At 38.2% G+C, this 23,591-nt stretch overlaps 3 protein-coding genes across 3 annotated transcripts in view; 1 reads left to right on the forward strand and 2 right to left on the reverse strand.

Moving 5' to 3' along the window:
• The window catches only part of mrpl38 (mitochondrial ribosomal protein L38), a 9,821-nt gene extending 2,331 nt beyond the window's left edge, over positions 1 to 7,490 (reverse strand). The window contains exons 1-7 of the mRNA XM_060895324.1: positions 7,349 to 7,490; positions 5,037 to 5,222; positions 4,668 to 4,799; positions 3,331 to 3,533; positions 2,886 to 2,958; positions 2,433 to 2,478; positions 1,004 to 1,162 (exon numbers count right to left, since the gene is read on the reverse strand). Of these exons, the coding sequence (XP_060751307.1) occupies positions 1,004 to 1,162; positions 2,433 to 2,478; positions 2,886 to 2,958; positions 3,331 to 3,533; positions 4,668 to 4,799; positions 5,037 to 5,222; positions 7,349 to 7,436 (887 nt within the window). The 5' untranslated portion in view covers positions 7,437 to 7,490. The remainder of the gene's footprint in view (positions 1 to 1,003; positions 1,163 to 2,432; positions 2,479 to 2,885; positions 2,959 to 3,330; positions 3,534 to 4,667; positions 4,800 to 5,036; positions 5,223 to 7,348) is intronic.
• Positions 7,491 to 7,504: 14 nt separating this feature from the next.
• trim65 (tripartite motif containing 65) lies at positions 7,505 to 15,921 on the forward strand. The gene is made up of 7 exons (XM_060895276.1): positions 7,505 to 7,572; positions 8,809 to 9,261; positions 9,530 to 9,625; positions 10,713 to 10,943; positions 11,782 to 11,950; positions 12,073 to 12,162; positions 13,262 to 15,921. The coding sequence occupies exons 2-7, from the start codon at positions 8,821 to 8,823 to the stop codon at positions 13,798 to 13,800; spliced, it is 1,566 nt and encodes a 521-aa protein (XP_060751259.1). The 5' UTR covers positions 7,505 to 7,572; positions 8,809 to 8,820; the 3' UTR covers positions 13,801 to 15,921.
• wbp2 (WW domain binding protein 2) lies at positions 15,796 to 23,180 on the reverse strand. Its single transcript, XM_060895349.1, has 8 exons — positions 22,998 to 23,180; positions 21,352 to 21,460; positions 20,610 to 20,745; positions 18,956 to 19,048; positions 18,306 to 18,449; positions 17,945 to 18,064; positions 17,246 to 17,322; positions 15,796 to 16,556 (listed from the first exon to the last, which is right to left on the reverse strand). The coding sequence occupies exons 1-8, from the start codon at positions 23,054 to 23,056 to the stop codon at positions 16,509 to 16,511; spliced, it is 786 nt and encodes a 261-aa protein (XP_060751332.1). The 5' UTR covers positions 23,057 to 23,180; the 3' UTR covers positions 15,796 to 16,508.
• Positions 23,181 to 23,591: the final 411 nt, after the last annotated feature.

The following is a 23,591-nucleotide window of genomic DNA, read 5'->3' on the forward strand; positions in this document are numbered from 1 at the left end:
TTTGTTTCATCACTCCACAGCACCTTATTCCAAAATGAAGCTGGTTTGTCCAAATATGCGTTTGCATACCTCAAGCGACTCCGTTTGTGGCGTTTGTGCAGAAAAGGCTTCTTTTGCATGATTCTCCCGTACAGCTTCACCTTGTGCAAAGTGCGCTGAATTGTTGAACGATGCACAGTGACACCATCTGCAGCAATGTGATGTTGTAGGTTTTTGGAGGTGGTCTGTGGGCTGTTTTTGACCGTTCTCACCATCCTTCGCCTCTCCAATATTTTATGTGGCCTGCCACTTCTGGCCTTAACAAGAACTGTGCCTGTCATCTTCCATTTCCTCACTATGCTCCTCACAGTGGACAGCTTATATCTCTGTGCTAACTTTCTGTAGCCTTCCCCTAAACCATAATGTTGAACAATTTTTGTTTTCATGTCATTTGAGAGTTGTTTTGAGGCCTCCATGTTGCCACTCTTCAGAGGAGAGTCAAAGAGAACAACAACTTGATGAGCCACCAAACCAATTGTGTGTTCCAGTTAATCAGTGCTAAGTAGTTACAGGTATTCAAATCAACAAAATGGCAAGGGTGCCCAAATTTATGCACCTGTCTAATTTCCTTTTGATGCATATTTCACATTTTCTGTTAATCCAACAAACCTCATTTCACTACTGAAGTATTACTGTGTCCTTCAGTTATTTGATAGATCAAAATGAAATTGCTGATCCAAACACCCTATAAATGAAAATCATGGAAATTGTCAGGGGTTCCTAAACGTTTGCATACGACTGTAAATGACAGCGGAGTGGGTCAGGCATTCAGTTCCATTACACTGTCCCTTTGATGGAACTCTATTTAAAGGTAACGGGAGGTCTTACATGAGCTGTTCTAGTTAATTTATGGATATATAAACACAAGATAATTAAAGACAGAAGGAAGGGAGGGAAGGTCCACACACAGAGACATAGAGAAATAAAGGGCGTGAATTCTTTTTCCCAAATTTTCCCAGCTTACCAGGGCTTTGGTCTGACGTCACTGCTAAAGTCAACAAAATCTGTCTGCTTGAAGAGAATAAGAATGTATCTGTGATATCCTGTTCCCTTGGCAGGAAATGGTGGCACGTAATGAGAGATCTCTTCGCCAGACAATACGGCACTTCCAGGAATATTACCACTGCATAAAAGAAAGAGGTTTACATCATCATAGTCATCCCTGTACAATCATCCTTGGTTATTAAAAAATAAATGAATAAATTCATTTAAAAAAAAAAAAAAAAAAAAAAGTTACCATTTGTAAATGTAACTGCACAAAAAAAAAAAAACACTGGAAGACTGCAGTGACAACAGTGGAAATGTGAAAGCTGCCCATAATTTGTCCCACTTACTAAAATGATCAGTGGTCTGCAAATATTCTGCACCCAAATACATGCTGAAGGACAATTTAACTTTGTTCATGCATTTATAACTTCTCACTAAGATTACTGTAACTCTCTATATTGTGGTATATCTAAAACTCAGATTACGCGTCTCCAGCTTGTTCAAAATGCTGCTGCCAGATTTCTCTCTAGCTGTCGCAAACATGAACACATCACTCCCTTTCTCAAATCTCTACACTGGCTGCCGATTCATCAGAGAATAGATTTTAAGATTTTACTCTTTGTCTATAAGTCTCTCCATAATACCGCTCCTCTCTACTTATCTGAGTCTTCGTTCATCTGACCAGGCTATGTTGGTGGTCCCTCGAGTCAAGCGTAGAGGAGAGCATGCCTTCTCTGTGGCTGGTCCTAGACTATGGAACTCCCTGCCATTAGAGATTAAGACGGCACCCTCCATTTCTAGTTTTAAGTCCATGCTAAAGACCCACCTATTTTCTCTAGCCTTCTCATGATTGCCCAGGGGTTTATGTCTGTTTATATTTTATGGTTTATATCACTTTCTTTTAAACTGGTTATTTTATTTTGCCTACTTTTTTTTTTTTTTTATAAATAATTCTTATTTTAGCTTTTTGAATTCTATTTTTATTGTGCATGTGTGTATTCTTAAGTGTATGTGTAATGTGGGGATTCAGTTTGTTATTCACCTTTTTTATTATTATTTTGTTACTAATTTTATTCTTCATTTTTGTAATTTTGTGCAAGCTATAATGATGAGGTCATTATATTTATTGTATATAATGTGTGTATATTATAAATAATTTCAGTGTAGATGTAGAGAGAGCTTGAACGCACTCTCCAATAAATCCCTGTAGCTAATATTAAATATTTATCATAGTTATTAATCCTTAGTTTAGAAACTCACTTTATATTATAAAGCTCATTTTCTCTTCACGCATCATCTTTGGCTCTCAAAGGCATCACTGTAGTTTGACTGTGAGCGTCACGAGCTAGATAGCATCTAGCATCTGTGGTGGGGAGGAAAAGATGAAATGGAGTTTAAATACTTACACCAGCCAGTGCACATATTCTCTCTCACCATCCTGCAAATGTTCATCTAGGAAAATACAGAGACAAATAATGTCCATGTTCAAACATTTTACCAACCATTTAAAACCACTGATGTCGCCATCTTGTGGTGCAACTTGAAAATGACAAGTGTCCACAGTCAGACAGACAAAAAAAATGTATACACAAGAATATAAATAAGTGATCCGATAAAATACTATTTAGTTGTATTAAACAGCTGAGATATTACACATTTGAACAGCGTATTTTTAATTTATCTACACCAAATCCATTGGATTCAATGGAAAAAAAAAAAACAACAAAAAAAAAACACTTGAACACAGACAACCTAATTCCTTCTCCTCCCTTAACAATATACCAGTATAGAAGAGACAAACCAAAGCTTTAGTATGGATATTACAAAGTTATAGTTTACAAAGTTTTGTTTCATTTTACCTGGACTTGTTAGCAGCAACGTCCAAAGAGAATTTTCCTCTGCCTCGAAGCTAACGTGAGGTGCTGATGAAGCCTGGAACACAAAGCATCAATGGCTTTTTTTATTTTATATTAAAAACAGTACCAGTGAAGACATGATTATTGCATGGGAGAAAAAGAAGCTGTGTTGCAAATGGCAATTACACAGTTTTAACAACATGCACTGTAGCATCTTGTGAAGTAACATCTCAAAAGAACACTAACAAGTATTAACACTATTTTTTTTTTAAATATACATTTGTAAGATTTTTTTCTCATGTACCATGAGCACCTGTTAGCCTTGCTTTTCTTCCTCTATGCAAGTTGCATTCATAGACTACTCGCAGTATTTATGCTACAAAATAGTACATAATAGTGCATAAGTATGCAATTTGGGACACACACAGCCTTTTTCAGGTAGCCTCACCTGACTAGGTGATAAATGATTGCCATAATGCACCATGGCATTGCTGTCATCACCATATGCCACGCGCAGCATTACCCTTGGAACAAAATAAGCCATGGGGAAAAGGTCTCTATATATTCCATAATGCTCTGCCAGCCTCTGTATGTGGTAGGGACCATTAGTTTTCTCCCATTCCTGCTTCACTTCGTCTAGAGGAATGCGAACTAGAATTCAAAAGGGGAGAAGAACTCAAGGTCTTACTGAGCATGTAATTAATAATATTAATATTAATAATAATAATCATCTTTAAAATCCACCAGTATTAACGCTGAGCTGGGTGATAAAACGATAACAATATGTATCGCGATAGACACGTGATCGATATCAATAAAAATGTGTCCGATAAAACGTTCGATATTTTTTATTCTTTTTTTTTCCCGGAAAAAAAGGAAATGTAATTTTTATTACCGTTCTTTTAAGTTCTTGATCGACATTTTATTCTTCGTCGGAAGAAAACAGAGGTTGCGAAGCTAGTTTGGTTGCATTAACAAAGGCACTTGCTCTCTGGTAACCTAGCAACGTAGGGAGTGACACGCTAACAGCCAATCATGTAACAGTATCACGTTTGGTTGTGCTATATTGTTGTCTCGTGCTGGTCTGCTGGATTCTTCTTCAGTAACTGATAAGCAGAAACTGAGCCACAGCGAGCGAGGAAATTGTAAATAAAAGACAAAAAGTCAGCTACTTTTCATATTTCTGCAGGTTTTATATTTCAAACAATGTTACTGTACTGCATCAGGTTTGTTTTTTATATTACAGATGTATCTCAGTCTACCTCAGTTTTATTTATGTTTACAAAACATATTTTAAAACACTTTATTCACCAGAAGGTGAACAGCTAGTGAACTTCCAAGCACTAAACTTGCACTAAATTCTCAGGTTTCTCTATGTTTATATTTAACACTTTGCACTATTTTATTAAGCATTTCTTAACATTTAAGATGCAAAATGAAAGAAAATGTAAGAGATAATTATTAAGTGTTCATTGTGACTTTAGACTTATGTTTACATTTTAATTATTTGAGTTTTCCTGGTTGTTGACATTTCTGTCTTAATAACTGAGGGGATTATGATCAGAGGAAGGTTAAGTTTAAAATAAAAATGTTTAAATGTAATATATTTTTCTCCTGGTCCTTATTTTAAATGGGTCATAAAAAATATCAATAATTATCGATATCGACCGATATGAAACACTGATATCGTGATACAGTTTTCAGCCATATCGCCCAGCCCTAGTCAAGTCATAATCTTCTATTCTATTACAAGTAACTTTTTAATAAGAAATAGTTATTACATACACGTGCGAAGACGAGTGGCTCTCTCCAGCTCTGGGCTCATTTTGTTTTCCTTCATCACCTTTCTTCTTTCCCGAACTTCCTTTAACCTCGAGGGTCGACAGTGAGGCAAGCCGATGTCCACTGGCTTAAATTCTATTGATTAGATAAATTATATTTCACTCCAAGCAAAAAATAAAAGTGAGTGAGTTTTTCATGGCATTAACCACAAACACCACTTAGTTCATCCAAGCACATTATTTTACAAGTCCAGATGACAAAGCTCTCATTATTAAAATGCACTGCAAAATAATAACTGGGAAAAGTCCTGTTTTTTGTATTATGTATTTTAGTTTACAACAACCAAAAAAGTTCCAAAATTTGAAAATTTACCGCTCTCAGGTTTCTGTTCCACATGTTTCCTGTAGGTCTTCCACCAGACTTCTTTATTACTGGCTTCCTCTGCAACTTGAAGGTAGCGTGTATAGCTGCAATATTTCTCGAGAGCCTCCAGGTTCTTCCAGTCTATGTCTTCATTTGGCATAGGACCAAGTGGTGCAGTCCGGCGACATAGTACAGCTGTAACATGGTTAAACATGCAACGTAAAACATCGGTCAGCCTTTTATACTGACAGTGAGAGAACAAAATAAAACACAATAACAGTTGATGCTATTTTGTGTCTGTCTGCACTTTTTGTACTTATACCATTTACACACTCTCTATGCAGCTTGGACAACTTACATTTTTAAGTACATTTTATTAGCTTGGTGTTGTTTTTTTATGTAATTCTGTGTAGTTTTATACAGCACCATGGTCCTGGAGGAACATTGTTTCATTTTACTATGTAGTGCATCATCTATATATGGTTGAAATGACAGTAAAAGCTTCATGTGGCTTGACAATATCATGCACTTGTAATATTCTTCACGTTTGCTTTGTCCAACTATGACATCATATCATTTGATATCTAAGGTTTATGCTCTGATGACAGACAGACATACATTATTATCATTGCACACGTGTCAGTCCTTATTGTGCATAAAAAATAAATAAATAAATAAAAATAAAAAATACAAAAAAGTATAAAAGACTATAACATAAGTGAAGGTTATCTGTGAGTAGCACTGCTGCAGGGTTTCAATCATGAGGTCAGATTACCATCTGTGTCTAGTTTCCATCCATGATCTTTCTGTGACTGTAAGGATTTTCTCAGTTTTCATTCCAAATGCCAGTAGGTGAAGTGACTAAGACAAATGACCTCTAGTTGTTAATGATTGTGTCCTAATTTAGACTGTGGTCTCATCCATTGTGTATCCCCTCCTTATACCCAGCATTTCCAGAACAGACACCAGATAGAGAGCAGGCCTCTCAAGTGTCACACACTGAGAGTGACAGTCACTCATTGCGGTCTTTTGTCACGATCTCCCGCCACACATTGTATTTGTCACGCAGAAAAACATACTATTTATCATATATTTAATATGCCGCAGCACTCAAAATGTATCTGTTCGCACCGCTCTCTCTATGGAACCGGGCAGGAATCAAGCACGTCTCCCCTGGAGCTCTTAGTCGAGCCAATCAAAAAAAGAGGCTACACAATAACCAATCAGAAAATAGCACTATTGTATTTAGGTAAGATTTAACGCAACAACCAATGAAAAAAAGCATCCTCGTTCACCTACAGAGAAAACCACTGGAGCTGTGAGCATCACTTTGAGCACAGAGTAAGTCATGATCTCCTGTTGTAATGTTACAACAAATTCACAACTTGTTTGACACAAACAATGACATTTTGACTGCTGTTAGAGAAAGTTTCCCAGATAATCAGCATCAGTTTTTCATGAGTGTCTGTAACTTAGCCAACAGTGTTACAGGCTGTTCACTGACAACACCTGCTCAGAACATGTAGTCTAGTTCAGTGGTTCTCAAACTGGGGGCCCTGAGATGGTGCCAGGGGGCCCCGGTTCACTGACAACACCTGCTCAGAACAAGTAGTCTAGGCCAGTGGTTCTCAAACTGGGGGCCCTGAGCTGGTGCCAGGGGGCCCCGGTTCACTGACAACACCTGCTCAGAACAAGTAGTCTAGGCCAGTGGTTCTCAAACTGGGGGCCCTGAGATGGTGCCAGGGGGCCCCGGTTCCCTGACAACACCTGCTCAAAACAAGTAGTCTAGGCCAGTAATTCTCAAACTGGGGGTCCTGAGATGGGTGCTAGACGTATTTAAAATATGTCACTCTTGTCGGTCTTCAAAACTTGAGAGCCCTGAGAGATTGAGAGGTCTCCAAAGAGAAAACTGTGTTTTGTATGTATATCTTTTTTACACAGCACCTTGTGGCTACTTGACCTTGACATTAAAAGGTTCATTGCTGTGAACATTAACCCTGTACAATACGTATATTATGCAGCATGTCTGGATTCAAGCCTATTAACTGTCTCTGAATCTAAATAATGCAGGAAAATGTACGAAGCGTAAATATGAACTTTATTTACGTCTTCTGGCATCGAAGGAAAAATAAAAAATAATAATCACAAAACAAAAATAGACAAATTTTAACATAAATCTTATGTGCACTGAGTCAACCCTTCATCATTAGCTAGGTGTGACATTAGCATCAGGCTAAAGAGACCCTTATTAGACAATACATACGTGCGTAAAGATCACAAAATAAACAAGGCTAAGAGTAAAGACAAAAATCATCACTGACCTGCTGTTTTAAAATGTCTCGCGTTATTTTTGGCCCCTAAATCTGTCCCGAAACGCAGTAGCCGTGCTACCGTCCTCTGCAGCGCCATCTTGGAATACGCTGAAAAGGGTGACGTGTACAGCAACAAGCAGGATATTTCTGCGTACTACGTCACAGATCATTTGTAAGGTTCTGCATAGCAAACCATCGTATTGCTAGCGTCACGTCGCTGTTAGCAAAACCCGGTATGTATGTGTTTGTTTTGTAAGCTTAATAAAAACACAGTAATACAGATCACTAGATGAGACATTGTGCCTTATACAGCATTCAGTTTAAATGACAAATCAGTATATTAACAGTTAGGTTGTTTTATTGTTAGCTGCCGAAACGCTGATGTGCTAATGAGATGCCTGTGTTTGTAATTAATACATAAAGAAATGATAAGTTTAGTGAAACATTTCATTAACATTCGTACTGGGAAATGATTTTTACTGATATTTTGTTTTATGGGTGTAACAAGTGTTTGATTTGGTCTATACATCACTTTTAATCACTATAATACTATAATGTAGAGCTGGTGGTTAAAGTTTTGGGCTACTAATCAGAAGGTCATGGGTTCGAATCCCACGTCCACCAAGCTGTCACTGTTGGGCCCCTGAGCAAGGCCCTTATTAACCCCCAATTGCTCAGTTGTATAAAAAAAAAAACATTAGATAATGTAAGACACTCTGGTTTAGGGGAGTCTGGAAATGTAAGTGAAATGTTATAAAGTTTGTAAACAAATCTTGCTTTCAAATCCTTAAAGGTGAGGTGCACAATGTTTGAAAGCCAATGTTGACATTTGAAATCACCAAAACAAACACGCTCCTAACCCAAATGGGTGTCGCCCCTGTTTTGATAGCTCCACCCTACACGTCCATAACCCATAATACGTAACTGTTAAAGCGGAACCTGCTGGGGCAGCTGGCCGAGGGGATATTTTTATCAGTAAATGAACTCAATGAGTAATACTATGTTAATACAGGTCAAATGTGTTTTTGTACACAGTACAACACACAGTTTGGTTTCACGCGGAAGACGACGTTCAACACCTAGAACCCGAGGCATAGGTAACGGCAGGTATCCGCCATGTCATTGTTTCAACCGCTTTCTGCTAATGCCACACATGTGCGCCGAACACACTCTCCGCCGCGTTTTTGACAAGACACGCCCCTTTTTGCTCATTTGCTACACGTTTGTTTTGTTTGTCGGACCGACTCAGTTTTCTGAAGCATTTCTCAAACATTGTGCACCCCACCTTTAAAAAGGGGATTTTCTTTGCAGGTTAATATACGTAAACATAAAAAACAGTCACATCCATAACTCTTGTCTTTATTATATAACTTATCACAGACCTTTCTGCGAAACATCAGCGTAATGGTGGGCGTTTACCGAATCTTGCAACCTCATTTTCATATTTTCATTTCATTTTATCCTGATAGAGAGGTCTGGTCATGGAGGAGCACAGTCTGACCTGCAGTATCTGCTTGGAGCGTTACAAATACCCAGTGACTATCCCTTGTGGCCACACATTCTGCAAGGTATGCATATCCAAACACTGGGATCATGGGATAGAGCAAGGTGGACATCAGAACACATCATTCAACTGCCCAGTTTGCAAAAAGACTTTCTCTGAAAAACCCACTCTGAACCGAAATGTGTCCCTGTCCGTTTTGAGTGAAGTGGCAGCCAACAGCAAAGCAGAGAGAGCTGCCGGTGTGGCGTGCAGGACAGATCGTGTCGAAGATGGCTATGAAGAGCTCTGTCCTTGCCATCAAAAGCCTCTTATCTTCTACTGCAGGACAGATCGTATGTGTGTGTGCTCTGTGTGCTCTGTGAAAGAATGCAAAGACCATGACAAGGTGTTGGTGGAAGAAGAAAGGAGTAACAGAGAGGTAATACATTTTTCTTCTAGTAGCAACTGTTTTATGTATTAATGCATAAATGTGCCGGTGTTATTTTTTTTTTATTAACATTACTGAGCAACAAAAGAATAGACAATGATGTCTGAGCTGTATTAGAAAGCCCCCCAGCTGTAACTACAAAGTATTTCAATATCTGTTTACCCTAATATATAACTAATATATTTGTATGCTACATCAGACTGTTTAATTGTTTAGTATACTATATAATCATTTCTCACAGTGTTATGTTGATTGACAGGAGGGACTGAAGAAGAAGTCCATAGAGATTGGAAAATGCATGGAGGATACAGAGAACAACATTCAGACACTTTCTGAAAATATCACTGAAGCTAAAGTAAGAAAGAACACAGCCTCATGAGATGTTACAGTATTGTACAAAGATACTATTTACTAAAATTTAAACTAGTGTTTATACGTGTTTCTGAACCAAAAGTATGTGAACACCTGACCGATGACACCTGTATTTGATTGTTGCTCATCCGTACATGATCATAATTAAATCCACTCTTCTGCAAATGCTTTCCACTAGATGTTGGAGTTTGGCTGTGAGGAATTGTGTTTTTCAGCCACAAGAGCATTAGTGAGATCAGATACTGAAATTGGTTTGAAGTTGAGTTCCAGACATCTGAGTTCATGGAGCTTGCATTGTGCACAGGAGCATTGTTTTGTTGCTTTGGGTCTCTTAGATTTCTTAGAACTCTCTGGGAATTTTCAATGCTACAGCTCCAAAGACATTTTCTAAATTCTATTCTGCACTTCTGACCTTGTTGCAGTAGTTTGGGGAAATACACATGGGTGTGATGATCGGGTGTACACAAAGGTTTGGTCATATATTGTGTAATAATTATGTTAGGATAATTCTTCTTAGCAATACTATCATGCACTATATCAACTGATTGATTAAAGAATTTTCTGGTCCTGTAACTGGAACCGATCACAGGAGGAATATTTCCATGCAATTTGGGCAACTTAGGTTCCTTAGACTGCAAATGGTGTAAAATCATTAGACATTTATTCCGATATATCAGTCATGAATCCACATGATTAGCAGAATAAATGATCATCAATTTTCACTCTATACGGAATTGTAACATTTATTTTTAACATCCAAATATAGATTCACAAAAGTGTCGCATGCTGGGGGATAGTTCTGATCACAGGTTTTATAATTTTACACGTTATTTTTGTGTCAGCTTTATCTGAATATCACTGTATTAAAATTGTACAAATATTTAAGAAATCTACCACAGATTGCATCAACCTACCATGCATAACATCTTCCATCTACCACAAATATAACTGTATTGAATTCCAGATATTTTAACTGGATTGTTTGAGAAAAATAGAACCTTACAGTAATTTTTAGGTGTAACACGATAAGCCGAAGCGTTCCTGTTTCTCAGCGCTTATGTAACTTACAGGTGTCCCTGCAGCAGACGTCTCAGTGGGTGAGCGCCAAGTTCTCCCAGCTGCTAAAGGTGCTGACTGAGAAACAGGAAGTGACACAGAGTTTCTTGGAGCAGCAGCAGGCCAGCACTGTGGCTCAGGCTGAGACTCAGCTCAGCAACCTGCAGGAGAAGCTCGAGCAGCTCAGAGAGCTACAGGAGCAGATCAGCAGCCTCTGTTCCCTCCCAGACTGGCAGTTTATTCAGGTTGAAACAACTCACATACTGTAGCATAGCACAAAGTTTCAAAGGTTCATGAATTCATTGGTGTGTCTTTGCGTCTAGGTTTAAAAAAAGAGTGCAGTGTTCCTTGAAGGCCATGTGCACTAGACTTTTGATTTAATTAGTCAATAATTAGGTTTTGATTTTTTTGTCACTTCTCTATATAGATTGTATAGTTTTACAGTACACAAGACTACATAAAGTGCAAATACATAACAGTGTGAGACGAGTGTAGGACAATAAATTTACAGGACAATAAACGCACAGGGCAACAGATAAAAATTCTAATTTTATTTGTCACATACAAAGTACAATCTGTAGATAAATGCTTAAATGGCTGTCCTTGATATGACATTGTAGTTTTATAGAAACTTTGTAAAATTGCAATTAACACTAAGCTGTTACCCAAAAAAAAGCAAGACGGTGTCTTATGGAAAAACTAATTCAAAAACAGACTATATACTGTTGTTTAGTGCAATAGATATAGCAGCAATAATGGCAACAAAAAAGTGTTCAGTTTTTCAATCACTTGTTGTGAGACGATTGTCCTGAACTAAATTCTATAAACAGCATCCATACATCATTTTCCTGTGAAAGTGAATTGCCGCAGGTATGATGTCTGTTGAGCAGTTAGGAGGGTTAGGCATGCTGGGATGGGTCCAGTGAGGAGGGAAGTATTTCATGACTAGCCACTCAAAGCACTTCATGATGAAAGGTGTGAATACAGTGGACCAGCAGTCAATCAGGCAGGACACAGATGATATTAAACCTCTTTAGGTGGTGTGTTGGCTTGATTATGATGTGGTGGTGTGTGATATAACAGGTCTCCAGGCTGGTTGAGGTTCCTCAGGTGGGTTCAGTTCCTGTAGATGTCACTGTAAACCTTCAGGAGAAGCTGAATCCGGTCACGGACATTCTGTCTCGCATCTCAAAGCTGGTGTGTGAGGACCTGGATAAAGCTGTGTATGCAGCTGTGAGCCACAACAAAGAAGGTTAGGAAATGTGCAAATAGCATTTTTTGTATGTGTACAATAATTAAACATGCCTTATATTGTGCTTGTGTATATATATATATATTTTTTTTTAGATGTACTGACATCTTGATTTTTTACAGGCTCTCCTCAAGACAAGAGACCGATGCTTGCTGTAGTACCAAGTCCAGCCACTCCACCTTACCCAGCAGGAAAGGAAGGCCTCATTCAATGTAAGAAAACAACAAAACAAACGTCTCGTGTGTCCTTTTACACATCATTACTTTTACAGATTTACATTTATATAACAAAGGGACTCCCACCTGTCCTTCACGAGGGGGCTAAAACTTTAAGCACTTCATGATGTTTTTTAACTCAGGCTTGTTACGTTAATTGTATTTGGCCTGAGACTAAACTAGCTAGAAGTTGTTTTTTTATCTGAATATATAAAACTTTCTTTAATAATAGTCTTTAATTTAATAGTTTCTGTGAAATCTGTCACATGGAGTTCTGTGAAATCCCCAGAGTTTGTTTGATTGTTTATTTTATGTTTTCAGATTAATCCAAATAAAAACAGTAAATGAACAGCGGTATTATTCTGATTAGTAACTGTGCTGTACTGTAGAAGACAGTTGAGGCCAAACACAAATAAAAATAAATAAAAAGATATTTTGTATGTTTTTGTATTATGTTTGTATTTCATTGGATATCAAAATCTACCTCGTATTTGCAGACTCTTACCTACAATATTAGTTATAGGGTTTATTTCGTCCTTTATGATCTTTGGGTAATGATTCGTGGGTAATATTTTAAAATAAAATTAAAGAAAAAAATAGGGGGCACGGTGGCTTAGTGGTTAGCACGTTCGCCTCACACCTCCAGGGTCGGGGTTCGATTCCCGCCTCCACCTTGTGTGTGTGGAGTTTGCATGTTCTCCCCGTGCCTCGGGGGTTTCCTCCGGGTACTCCGGTTTCCTGCCCCGGTCCAAAGACATGCCTGGTAGGTTGATTGGCATCTCTGGAAAATTGTCCCTAGTGTGTGATTGCGTGAGTGAATGAGAGTGTGTGTGTGCCCTGTGATGGGTTGGCACTCCGTCCAGGGTGTATCCTGCCTTGATGACCGATGACGCCTGAGATAGGCACAGGCTCCCCGTGACCCGAGGTAGTTCGGATAAGCGGTAGAAGATGAATGAATGAATGAATAAAGAAAAAATACAGAAGTATATAAAAGGTGCTGGCATTTAATTTAGATTACAAGAGTTAATTTTAACTGTAACACCAGCATTAAACTGGTCATTTAAATAAAAATAATGTTAATATTTTCTTGTTACAGACCGTTGTTCATTGACCTTTAACCCTTGTACGGCCAACGCTCACCTCGTGCTTTCTCAGAACAACCGACGGGCAGAGCACCTGAGCTCAGGACCACATACAGTGCCAACCGACGAGGCGCGCTTTGATTACACCTGGCAGGTGTTGTGCTCAGAGAATTTCACACGCGGCCGCCACTACTGGGAGCTGGAGGTGTCTAAGCCTTGGGCATACGTAGGTGTGACATACCCAGGCATCCCACGCAAGGAGAAAGGCAGGACGTCCATGCTGGGAATGAATGATCTTTCATGGAGCCTGCAGCTGAACGAACGCCAGCTTACTGCTTGGCACGGCAGCCATGGAGACCCTGTATCAGGTGAGCTGCAGTTAAGCAAGCGGCCTCTGCGCATCGGCATGCTGCTGGACTACGACGAAGGCACTCTGGCTTATTATGGAGAGAACCAGGTGAGGCTGCACGCCTTCCACTGCGTCTTTACCCATGAACTCTATCCTGCCTGCTGGATCGGGGAGGGGGTCAGCGTCACTCTCTGCCCAATGTGAACAACTTTTTCAAAGCAAAGTTTGCAGCACGGCATTTTAGAAATTCAGCTCATAAAACTACTTTTTCCTCTGCAGCAAATGAACAAGCACACCATAAGGTTACTTATGTTCACTGGAGTAGGGAAGTAGTTCCAGGCCTCCAACAACTGTTGTGGAGATCGTCACCACTAACACGAGCTTCTAGCAAAAGCCACTTTCTGAAAACTAGACTTTTATTAGAAAAACAAACTGAGGCACTATGCTCTATTATAGAAAGATGCTCCAGCACAAGTTACATTTTTGTATTTAATATAATATGAACATCCTTATTACTTAACTAATAACACTTATTTTCTGATGTTCCATTTGTTTTTAAGTTAAACATTGTGTTGCACTTCATGCACTTTTTGGCATGGTAAAAATGTTCGGTACTACTAAAATAAGCCATGGCCTCACAATAAGGCATATTTATCTTTACACGGGGCAGAAAAGTGGACCATGCAGTTAAGATCTATCTCGACTTTACACGTCTAAGGCTCTATTTAATAGAGCCGCCCAGTTCTTGAGGAAACAGGACTCATGCCTGATTGATTATATGCATTCAGTAAGTTACTGATTTACAGCATATTAGTAGTGTAATTTACAAAATCCTGAACAGAGATAAAACTTTTAATAATTATTAATGAGCAATGAGCTCAGTGTCTGCTCATGACTATTAATTTAAGGGTTAATTAATTGGTACACGGGAATGAAAAAAGCCACTATTCACACATCTGTTTTGTTTTTTTGCAATTTATTATTCTGTACATAATATTCTGTACTTCTAACACTATCCCTCTGAATAATTGTCAATTCAGGAGTTTTGGCTTTCCATGTAGTATCACCACTTTTTTATCATCTGTAGATTCTCTGTTCTTCGGGTGAGTGAATGTGGTCATGCGACTCAATATCTACATGTTGGTCACAGTGAATGAGGAGTAGCGATTTGCAGTGAGACATGAATTGAATTGAATTGATTGAATTGTCATTTTTTTTTTGTGCAGAACCACTCCAAAATATCATTAGCTGTACAATATATAAAACGTAAACGGCTTTGAGCTTTTTAAGTTTAAGGTACTATGAATTACATTTTGTCACTTTTCTTGTTCTCTTTATCTTTCCTTGTTTTACTTCAAAGTTTGTCATTCCAGTTGTCCTTTACCTTTGTTTAGCTATTTTAAAAGGTGGTAAAACACTGAAGCACATAGTCTAGTATTATTTTAATACTGTTATATTATAATATTTTTAATGAATATTGCTTCATAGGCACTTCATTTATTTATTAGATTAATTGTTCAAACTTCATAGCATTGAGTGAGGGTTATAAATAATTTATGTATCCCAAAATTAGTACACAAAATGTATTACGTGTCTTTTTTCTTTGTTTTAAGTAACTTAAGCACAGTCTGTCCTTTCTAGATATGGTCTACACTCAACCAGTGTAGTAACCAGATTTAATACGGTGATGGTTTTTGTGTCTGTCCTTGCTTGTCACATTGCTGCCTAGATCGGATCGTCTGCTTGTGCAGTATCAAGAAATAGTGTTTTAACTCATGCCAGCATATTTACATTACTGTCCTTCTGTGAAGGGAATATAATTTTTTTTTTGATTATGTACTATATTAAATAATCTTTTTATTGTGACTGTTATAATTCAGCTGGGCTTTGAACTGCAGACAGCATCAGCTTCGAAGAAACAGGGACAAATGATCCATGCACTCCGGTTATTAGTGACGTGTCCTGATGTGAAACCCATCCGAGACTTTCATCCTAATCCAACACTGTTTTTCAATCCAATCCAAAAACATTTCGTTTTGGGGTTGTTTTTTTTTCAGCCAGGAGATACATCACTTCTAACAGAGGAGGAAAAAACTTTAAATGGACAAAGTGTCATCAAAGAGAAACAGAATCTGTCTTTTAGCCTGAAAAGTGTATTTTAAAATGTTTGCTGTTTAAAAAAAGACAACCTTGAAAACCTTTAAACTTGTACATATTACTTTAATAAAATACATCCATTATGTTAGACATCATAGCGGAGCGCATGCTTGGATGGTTACATTTTATTATCCAAAATAAATTGTCAGAACTGTTGAACAGCAAGAAGTGTCTGTGGATGAGATTTTGTTCACAGCGGAGTGATTTGACTGATGCATGACGATGGGGGGTCGGAGTTAATGTGCAGCGCTAGTTTGTGTTATGCTCCAGAGAAGCGCACACATACACAGGTCCACATTTACACCATGGTGCCTTTGGGTTGAACACGTTCAACATACAGGGAAAGATGTTAAGTACTAATGCTTAAATTAATACACAGCAACGATTAGTGTTTTTCATCGCACAGTCGATCCAAACGTGTCGGTCCTGTATCCTATGAAACTAAGCCAGGTCCAAAAAAAAAAATATATACAGTCAGCTCTTTACATATGCAAAATATATTAGGAATTATCTGTTGTGACTCTAGATAAGCACTGCACATTTTATTCTCTCACTCACATGACATTTTCATCTTTTAAGCTTTTTCTACAATACCACAACAGTCTACTGCTCATTAGAACAGACTCCTGGTATTAGAGTTAATTAAATGAAATGCTGCTCAGAAAGTGTGTATTTGTGTGAGAGAGAGACAGAGTGAGAGAGAGAGAGAGAGAGAGACCATTGAGTGAGGAGTGCTTTGGGATTGCTGGTGGCATTCACTGGTTCTTCTTGTCTTCGGGTGGTGAGTAAGGTGGTGGCTTGTCCTATAAAAGAGACAGACAACAAAACAAATATGGCTAATAAACAAGTAGTATGAGAGACTGTCACTATCACTATACTGTCATCTTGTAGGAAATGGAGGGATTGCATTTTGCTTTATACAGAAAATTATAATTGAATAGAGCGTAGAAAAAGCTTCAAAGGCAATAAGCCTGATATATATATATATATATATATATATATATATATATATATGTATATATAAGAGCCCTGAGACAAAAGAGTGGAGGTTTAGAATACTGACGCCTTAGAATACATCTTAAGAATACTGCCAAAGCAACTCAGATCTCAGTCTACTGAGAATCTGCATCATATAAAATTTGCTGGAATAACAGAGAAAAATAGACAACTGATGTGAATACTTATGCAGCCAGATATTTCTGTCTTTTATTGTTAATTAACCTTAATAAAAATATTAACCTTAATAAAAACTCCTTTAAACATTAGGCATAGTCTGTAAAGAAAATGGTAAATGTTCTAATTAATTCCATTTCGATTCTAATTTCTACAAACATTACAAAATGTGGAAAAGGCTCAAGGGAGGGGGTGGATACTTTTGCATAACACTTTTACAGAGGATGTTGAGTTGTATCTGTGTGTCAGATAGTAGGTTTTGTGTGAGACATGATGGATGTACATGTATGAATGGGGTCGATAGCAAGGGTAAACTTACATCTGGCAGGTAAACGTGAGTACGAGCAAGAGGAGCGGTGTTTGCACTGGCTGCTGCCTCGGCTGCTTTAGCCTCCGCTGAAAGAGAGGATGAGAGAGATTAAATTCATCTAATAATTATTTACAACACATTGTTTCTTTACATATCAGCTGAATAGCTAAGAAAAAAATCATCATCTGATTATTAATTTGTTTAGTGTTGTTTTAGAATTTCTTAATTGAGAAATCACTAATAATAATGTGACATGAATAAGAAGTTTATACCATCGTAGCAGTGGCAAAACACGTGAAGTACTTTGGGTTCATCGGAGTCAGGAAGAACCCAGGACAAATCCTGCTCAAGCATTTTATACTATTTTTCCTCTTTAAAGTTTAAATGGGATATCACTTTAAATATAATATACTCTGAACATCTTTAAATTTACATTTCCAGCATTTAGCAGACACCCTTATCCAGAGCGACCTACATTTGATCTCATTTTATCTCAACTGAGCAATTGAGGGTTAAGTGCATTGCTCAGGAGACGTGGGAATCGAACTCACAACCTTCCGATTGGTAGCCCAACACCTTAACCACTACGTTAACACATCCCCACATCTTGATGTTGCTAATATTTTATTCTATCAGGAATAAAATATCAGGAAATTGATTATTATTCTGGCCGTGACATTTCTGATGGGCTGTGGCTGTGCTCTGGACCTGCAGGTGTACGTGGTTGGTCGGGATCTGGAGGGGTTTGGGCCATTGTTTCGGAGTAAGATGGAGGAGGAACAGAGGCTGCAGCACCATCAAAATCCTGAAGATTGGAATAAAATGCACCTGGAAACAAAATAAAACATTCAGGAAAACAGCAACAAACAGCAAAAATCATCCATTTCCTCATATAAGGAATTAACAAAATTTGCATTTTAAAGTTCATCTTTTCAGACCTACTACTATCAGACATATCTATTCAAACAGTGGTTCTTCTGGCTGGCATTTCTGTTTGCCTGCTTTTTGAAATCAACATACATAGCCAAACTTGAGGGACCTGCATAATGGTATATAAGTCATTCATTACCTGGAGGTACAGGGTACGAATAGCCAGGAGGAGGTGGCCCAGTGGAGTAGATGCTGTTAGATGGAGGGGGAGGTGGGTAGGCATACGCACCATTAGACATGTATGGACACACAAGATTGGGGTTCACGGGCTGCCCTCTGCAGGCTTGACAGAGAAATCAGAAATACAAGTTGTACAAATTTTGTTTGCTTTATGTCTTATTGTTAAAAGAAAAAATGAACAAAATATGATTGTCTCCTTTCAGGCGAATTGAGCACACACTCTGGTCAAAGAGCAAATAATGGAGATGATGAGGATTAGGAAATATAGGGTTAAACACACAGCAGGCATAATGTAATATAATATGTAAAAGCTGACCACGAATCTTCACCAAAGGGAGTACAAGTAATCAGAAATCCCAGTACTGTCAAGTTGCCATTATGTGATGGAGGTGGAACATTCATACTGTTGTGGCATTTTAAGTATATTAAGTATTATTAATTAAGGCACTTCTAAGCCTTTATTTGCTTTTTTATAAGCAGAAAAAGAAGTTTTCGGACTGCAATAGCATCTAAATAACTTACATGGTACTATTTTTGGCTAATTCTGATTGCGGTGCATTCTAAGAAAACAACAGACCTGTACAAACTGGAAACAGTAGATATATTTACCCTGTGAAGCCACCTGCAACATGTGCTGTCCAAACGAAATAGCTCCACCAGCGGCAAAGATCAGCTTGAAGGTTGCGGAACCCTCCCAACCACCTAGAAAGAAAAAGACATCCAAGACATTTTAATAGGGTCCCAGAACTACATGCCAAGTCTGGTGCATAATAAACACTGACAGATTTTGTATTCATTATTACTTTCAATGTTGGTTTTATATTTCCTTACTGATGACTCATGGTTAACGATTATAGAACATGACACTGCTCAATTGCTCCCCACCTTAGCTCTAGAGCTATTGTTTATTTATATCTGATTTATATCTTTAGTTATTTACTAAATACATCCTATATCCTTCACATCCTGCACTACATCCTCCAACATCTGGATAAACCAGAGACTTATGCAAGGATCCTCTGTGTGGACTTCAGCTCCGCATTCATCCCCATTTACATTTACAGCATTTGGCAGACGCCCTTATCCAGAGCGACTTACATTATCTCATTTTATACAGATGAGCAATTGAGGGTTAAGGGCCTTGCTCAGGGGCCCAACAGTGGCAGCTTGGTGAACCTGGGATCGAACTCACAACCTTCCGATTGGTAGCCCAACACCTTAACCACTAAGCTACCCCATCATTCAAGGTACCCTCCTGAATAAACTGACACAGCTCTCTGTACCCACCTCCATATGTCAATGGATCACCAGCTTCCTGACATACAGGCAGCAGTAATTGAGGTTGGCAAAACTCACATCCAACATCCACACCATCAACACTGGAGCTTCTCAGAGCTGCGTTCTCTCCCCACTGCTTTTCTCTCTCTACACAAATGACCACACCTCTAAACACCCCTCGGTCAAGCTCTGAAAATTTGCAGATGAAACTACAGTCATTGGTCTCATCCAGGATGGAGACGAGTCTGTATTCAAACTCCTTTAGGACTTGTACAACTCTAGAGTGAAGAAACGGGCAGGTAACATCAATACAGACCCCTCTCACCTTGGCCACAACCTCTTTGCACTTCTCCCTTCAGGAAGACGCTACAGATCTCTGTGCACTAGAACAACTAGGCACAAAATATGCCTTATCCAGCTTAAACAGCTAATACAGGGATTATTACCTGTGTTCTGTAATTCATTCTTCATCTCTAATTACTGCCTCTTTCTATCTAAGTACTATGTAAATATGTACATCCTTACTATTTAAATGTTTACTGTTCTCATGCCAGATATGCATATGTATGTATGTATGTATGTATGTATCAAGAGCACCTTAAAAACCACAACAAATTGGAAATGGAGCTGAGGGACGTGAGTGGTAAGGATCGCATGTGGCCAATGTCACTAATGTCTGTTCTCTGTTGCAGTGAGCTGCTGGATGGAAGAAAAATTGAGAGACTGGAGCCAAGGGGGAAGAACACACAGAGCTCTGTGTGTGTGTGTGTGTGTGTGTGTGTGTGTGTGTGTGTGTGTGTGTGTGTGTGTGTAGCAGGGTTGCCAAACCCTCAGAACTTTACAAAGGGAATTTTGAAGTTTCCTGGAGAAACTCTAAAACACCTTACAACAACTAACACCTCTAGTGTATAAATCTTATAAGACAGGCATTTATGACATTCTACATGCTGATTTTGCTCATTCAGAAACAAACTTAAGTTGTTACCTTCCGGTTCCGCACTGACGGTGCCCTTGATGTAGTTAGCACCGAGCACAGGTTGTTTCACGTCACAGCCCTTCATCAGGTAGAATGGCATCATAAATGACTGCAAAGCATCTTTCCCCTTTGTTACAAAGATCACCTGATTTAAAAAAGAAAGATACAAAAGAAAAATCCTTGCAATGACAATGAGTACAAGCAGAAAACAACTGCTGCATCATGTTGTTTTTTTTTTCAGGCAATAATAAGAAGTTCCTCTGTGCTTCAATTTAAAACACAAAATAAGAATGCAGATTAATAACAAGTCTATGTTATTAACTATTACCCACAGGTATTTTGTCAGGGACTTACAATCTAACTCCCTACTCGAATTTCAGGGCCAGAATTAGGATTGCTGCAGAGTCAGAATTAAGCTTTCTCTGATCTACACCCTTCTGATTTGTGCTTCCAAGAAGTATAGCCAACGCTCTTTAAAAAAACACTTAATAAATATGCAAGTAGTTGACTGGATGGGGTTTATTTGAGCCTTTGACAGGGTTGAGACAAACTCACAACAACAAGATGGAGAAAAACAGCCTGTAAACCATGAACTTTCATGCCCTGCTTTTCAAGTCAAATACAAAAGTGCAACTTTTCAGATTTGTGAGTGATCACCTACTGGTAAAATAGTTTGCTTATGTTCAAGTACTGCATCTAAAACATACGTGTTGATCAGAAAAGTCAGCTCTAAAGGATTTATCATACATACCCTGTATGGTGTGAGAAAGACACTCCCTTTCCTGCTCCTCCTAAACAGGTCTGGCAAGCTGTCTGCATCGCTGAACGCCAGCTCGACATTCTTATAGGACATCAAAACACTAAAGAGACAAGAAATTAGAACAGATGTGCTTTTTTGAGTGTTCTCCTAAAGGCAATGTTTTCCTAATGGAACTCTGGTTTAGATCCCAAGCACTGGATCAGAGTAATACCTGATACCAAAACAATACTGTAGAAAAAACACTCCTCATCACTTGACATTCAATACTACGTATAAATTATTACTGTTTAGCATTTCTATTTTTTGTATCTGTTGATTGGTTCTTGAAGCATGTTCTCTCACATATTAATGAATAACTGGATATTTAATACTGCTTTTAGATTTAGATGTGTAAATTTATCGCATTTTTAAACCAGGTTTCTATAAACAGCATCAGTTCAAATTCTTAAGTGACATTGTACATATTGGTGGTTTTTAAATTCTGAATTCTCTTTAGCACACTAGTGTGTTTCAGTGTCCAGTTTCATTTAAAGGTGACTTTTCAGACAGGGTTTACATCCACTGCTGGGGCCATTAAGCAGTTTTGTGAATCTGACTCATCTTTAGACATGATACAGTTTCAAATACTGGGAACTTGTGGCATATTTAGATAAATTAAAGTGTTCCAGCAGGGATAGATTACTGAACAAGCCTACTGGATATGTCCTCATTGTGTCTGGCCACTAGGGCACTCTATGAATAAATAGGCCATTACTCAACACTGCCACACACAAACCTACACAATAGATACAAAACAATCCAATGAATGGAAAGTCCCAGAATCTGAAATACATCCAGAAATGGTATAGGTGTGTAGGTCTGAATGTTAACCAGTAAGTTCACTGGTCAGTTTTTAACTCCAGTTCTATAAGCTAAAAAACACTGATAACTACACAGTCATACTGGGTGTGCTGATTGCTTAAGAAAACTTCCATTTTCACAAATAGGTTTGATAAAAATAATAATAATAAAAAAAACAGTACTAAAATAGGTCAAGACACATTGTTGGTCACTGAGACAGAGCTTGTTAAAAGAAGATGGACTTCAGTGCTGGTGGAGGTAAGGGGTCCATGCACTGCTCCATGAGTAGCAGGTTTGGAGATTAAATGTCCATGCACTGCTCCATAAGTAGTTCTAATAAAGAAGATAACCCATAGATCCATACTGCTCTACCATTAGGTGACGAAGTCATGTGAAATATTGACGCTGTCCATGGTGCTTAAAGGGGTGACGAGGCTTTATGGACTGCGTGACGAAGTGAGAATAGACCTGAACTTTACCTAGTATTCACCTGTAATACCTGTGTATTCACATTAATCTTTATTAATTACAATAAACGGCTTCTGGAGCCCTTTTATTGGACCTTGGCCCTATTACAGACCAACATCTGTGTGCTTGTTGCACTATTAGATTTAATAAGAGATCATCTTATACAGTCATCTTATACGGCCTTATACGCCACACACACACACCACAATTTAGTCCGTTTGATAAGATCGTTTCCATGGAAACCGTTCGAGATATCTAGTTACGTTAAATAAACGTTTGCGTTGTTTATTTTCCACCTTTCCAGATGTCCAACACTGCGTGTTATTTACCTCTCACTGTTGTTGATGATCACTCCTCCTGCCTCCGAATGATTCTGGTTTAAAGCCATTTTATTTCCGCTGCTCTCTCTTGTGTTGATCCTTCAAACACAATGAGAAACTCGCACAAATAATCCGGAGTTGAAAATGTTTTGTAACGGTGCGCATGTACTTCCGGATACGTAAAGCCGTCGTCGTGGTGACGTCAGGAAGAACACAGAAATGGCCCGAAACTTCTCTCATAGTCTCTAAAGTTTTTTAGTTTGTTTGTTAAAAATTAACTTATAAATATATTGTTTTTCTTTCTTTACTGTTAATACAATAATAATCTGAAATATACGTAAACTATTTCAACAATTGGAAAAAACGACTTCTTGTGAAATAATTTTCCCACGAACTCCTACGTTCTGAGATTCTTTAAATGATATTATTATAAAAATACATACACTTAAAGCTTTATATGTTTTATGTATATCTAGTGTTATCTGTTTCAGGATTATTAAATGTAGGTCTATTAAATGTACTATTGCATGCGTTTGCATGGGTATTTTAATATTGTTTAAATATATATTTTTATTGGTTCTTTATTTCAATTCTTTAAATCAT

This window comes from Tachysurus vachellii, chromosome 2 (assembly GCF_030014155.1).
Source record: "Tachysurus vachellii isolate PV-2020 chromosome 2, HZAU_Pvac_v1, whole genome shotgun sequence".
NCBI classification, from domain to species: domain Eukaryota; kingdom Metazoa; phylum Chordata; class Actinopteri; order Siluriformes; family Bagridae; genus Tachysurus; species Tachysurus vachellii.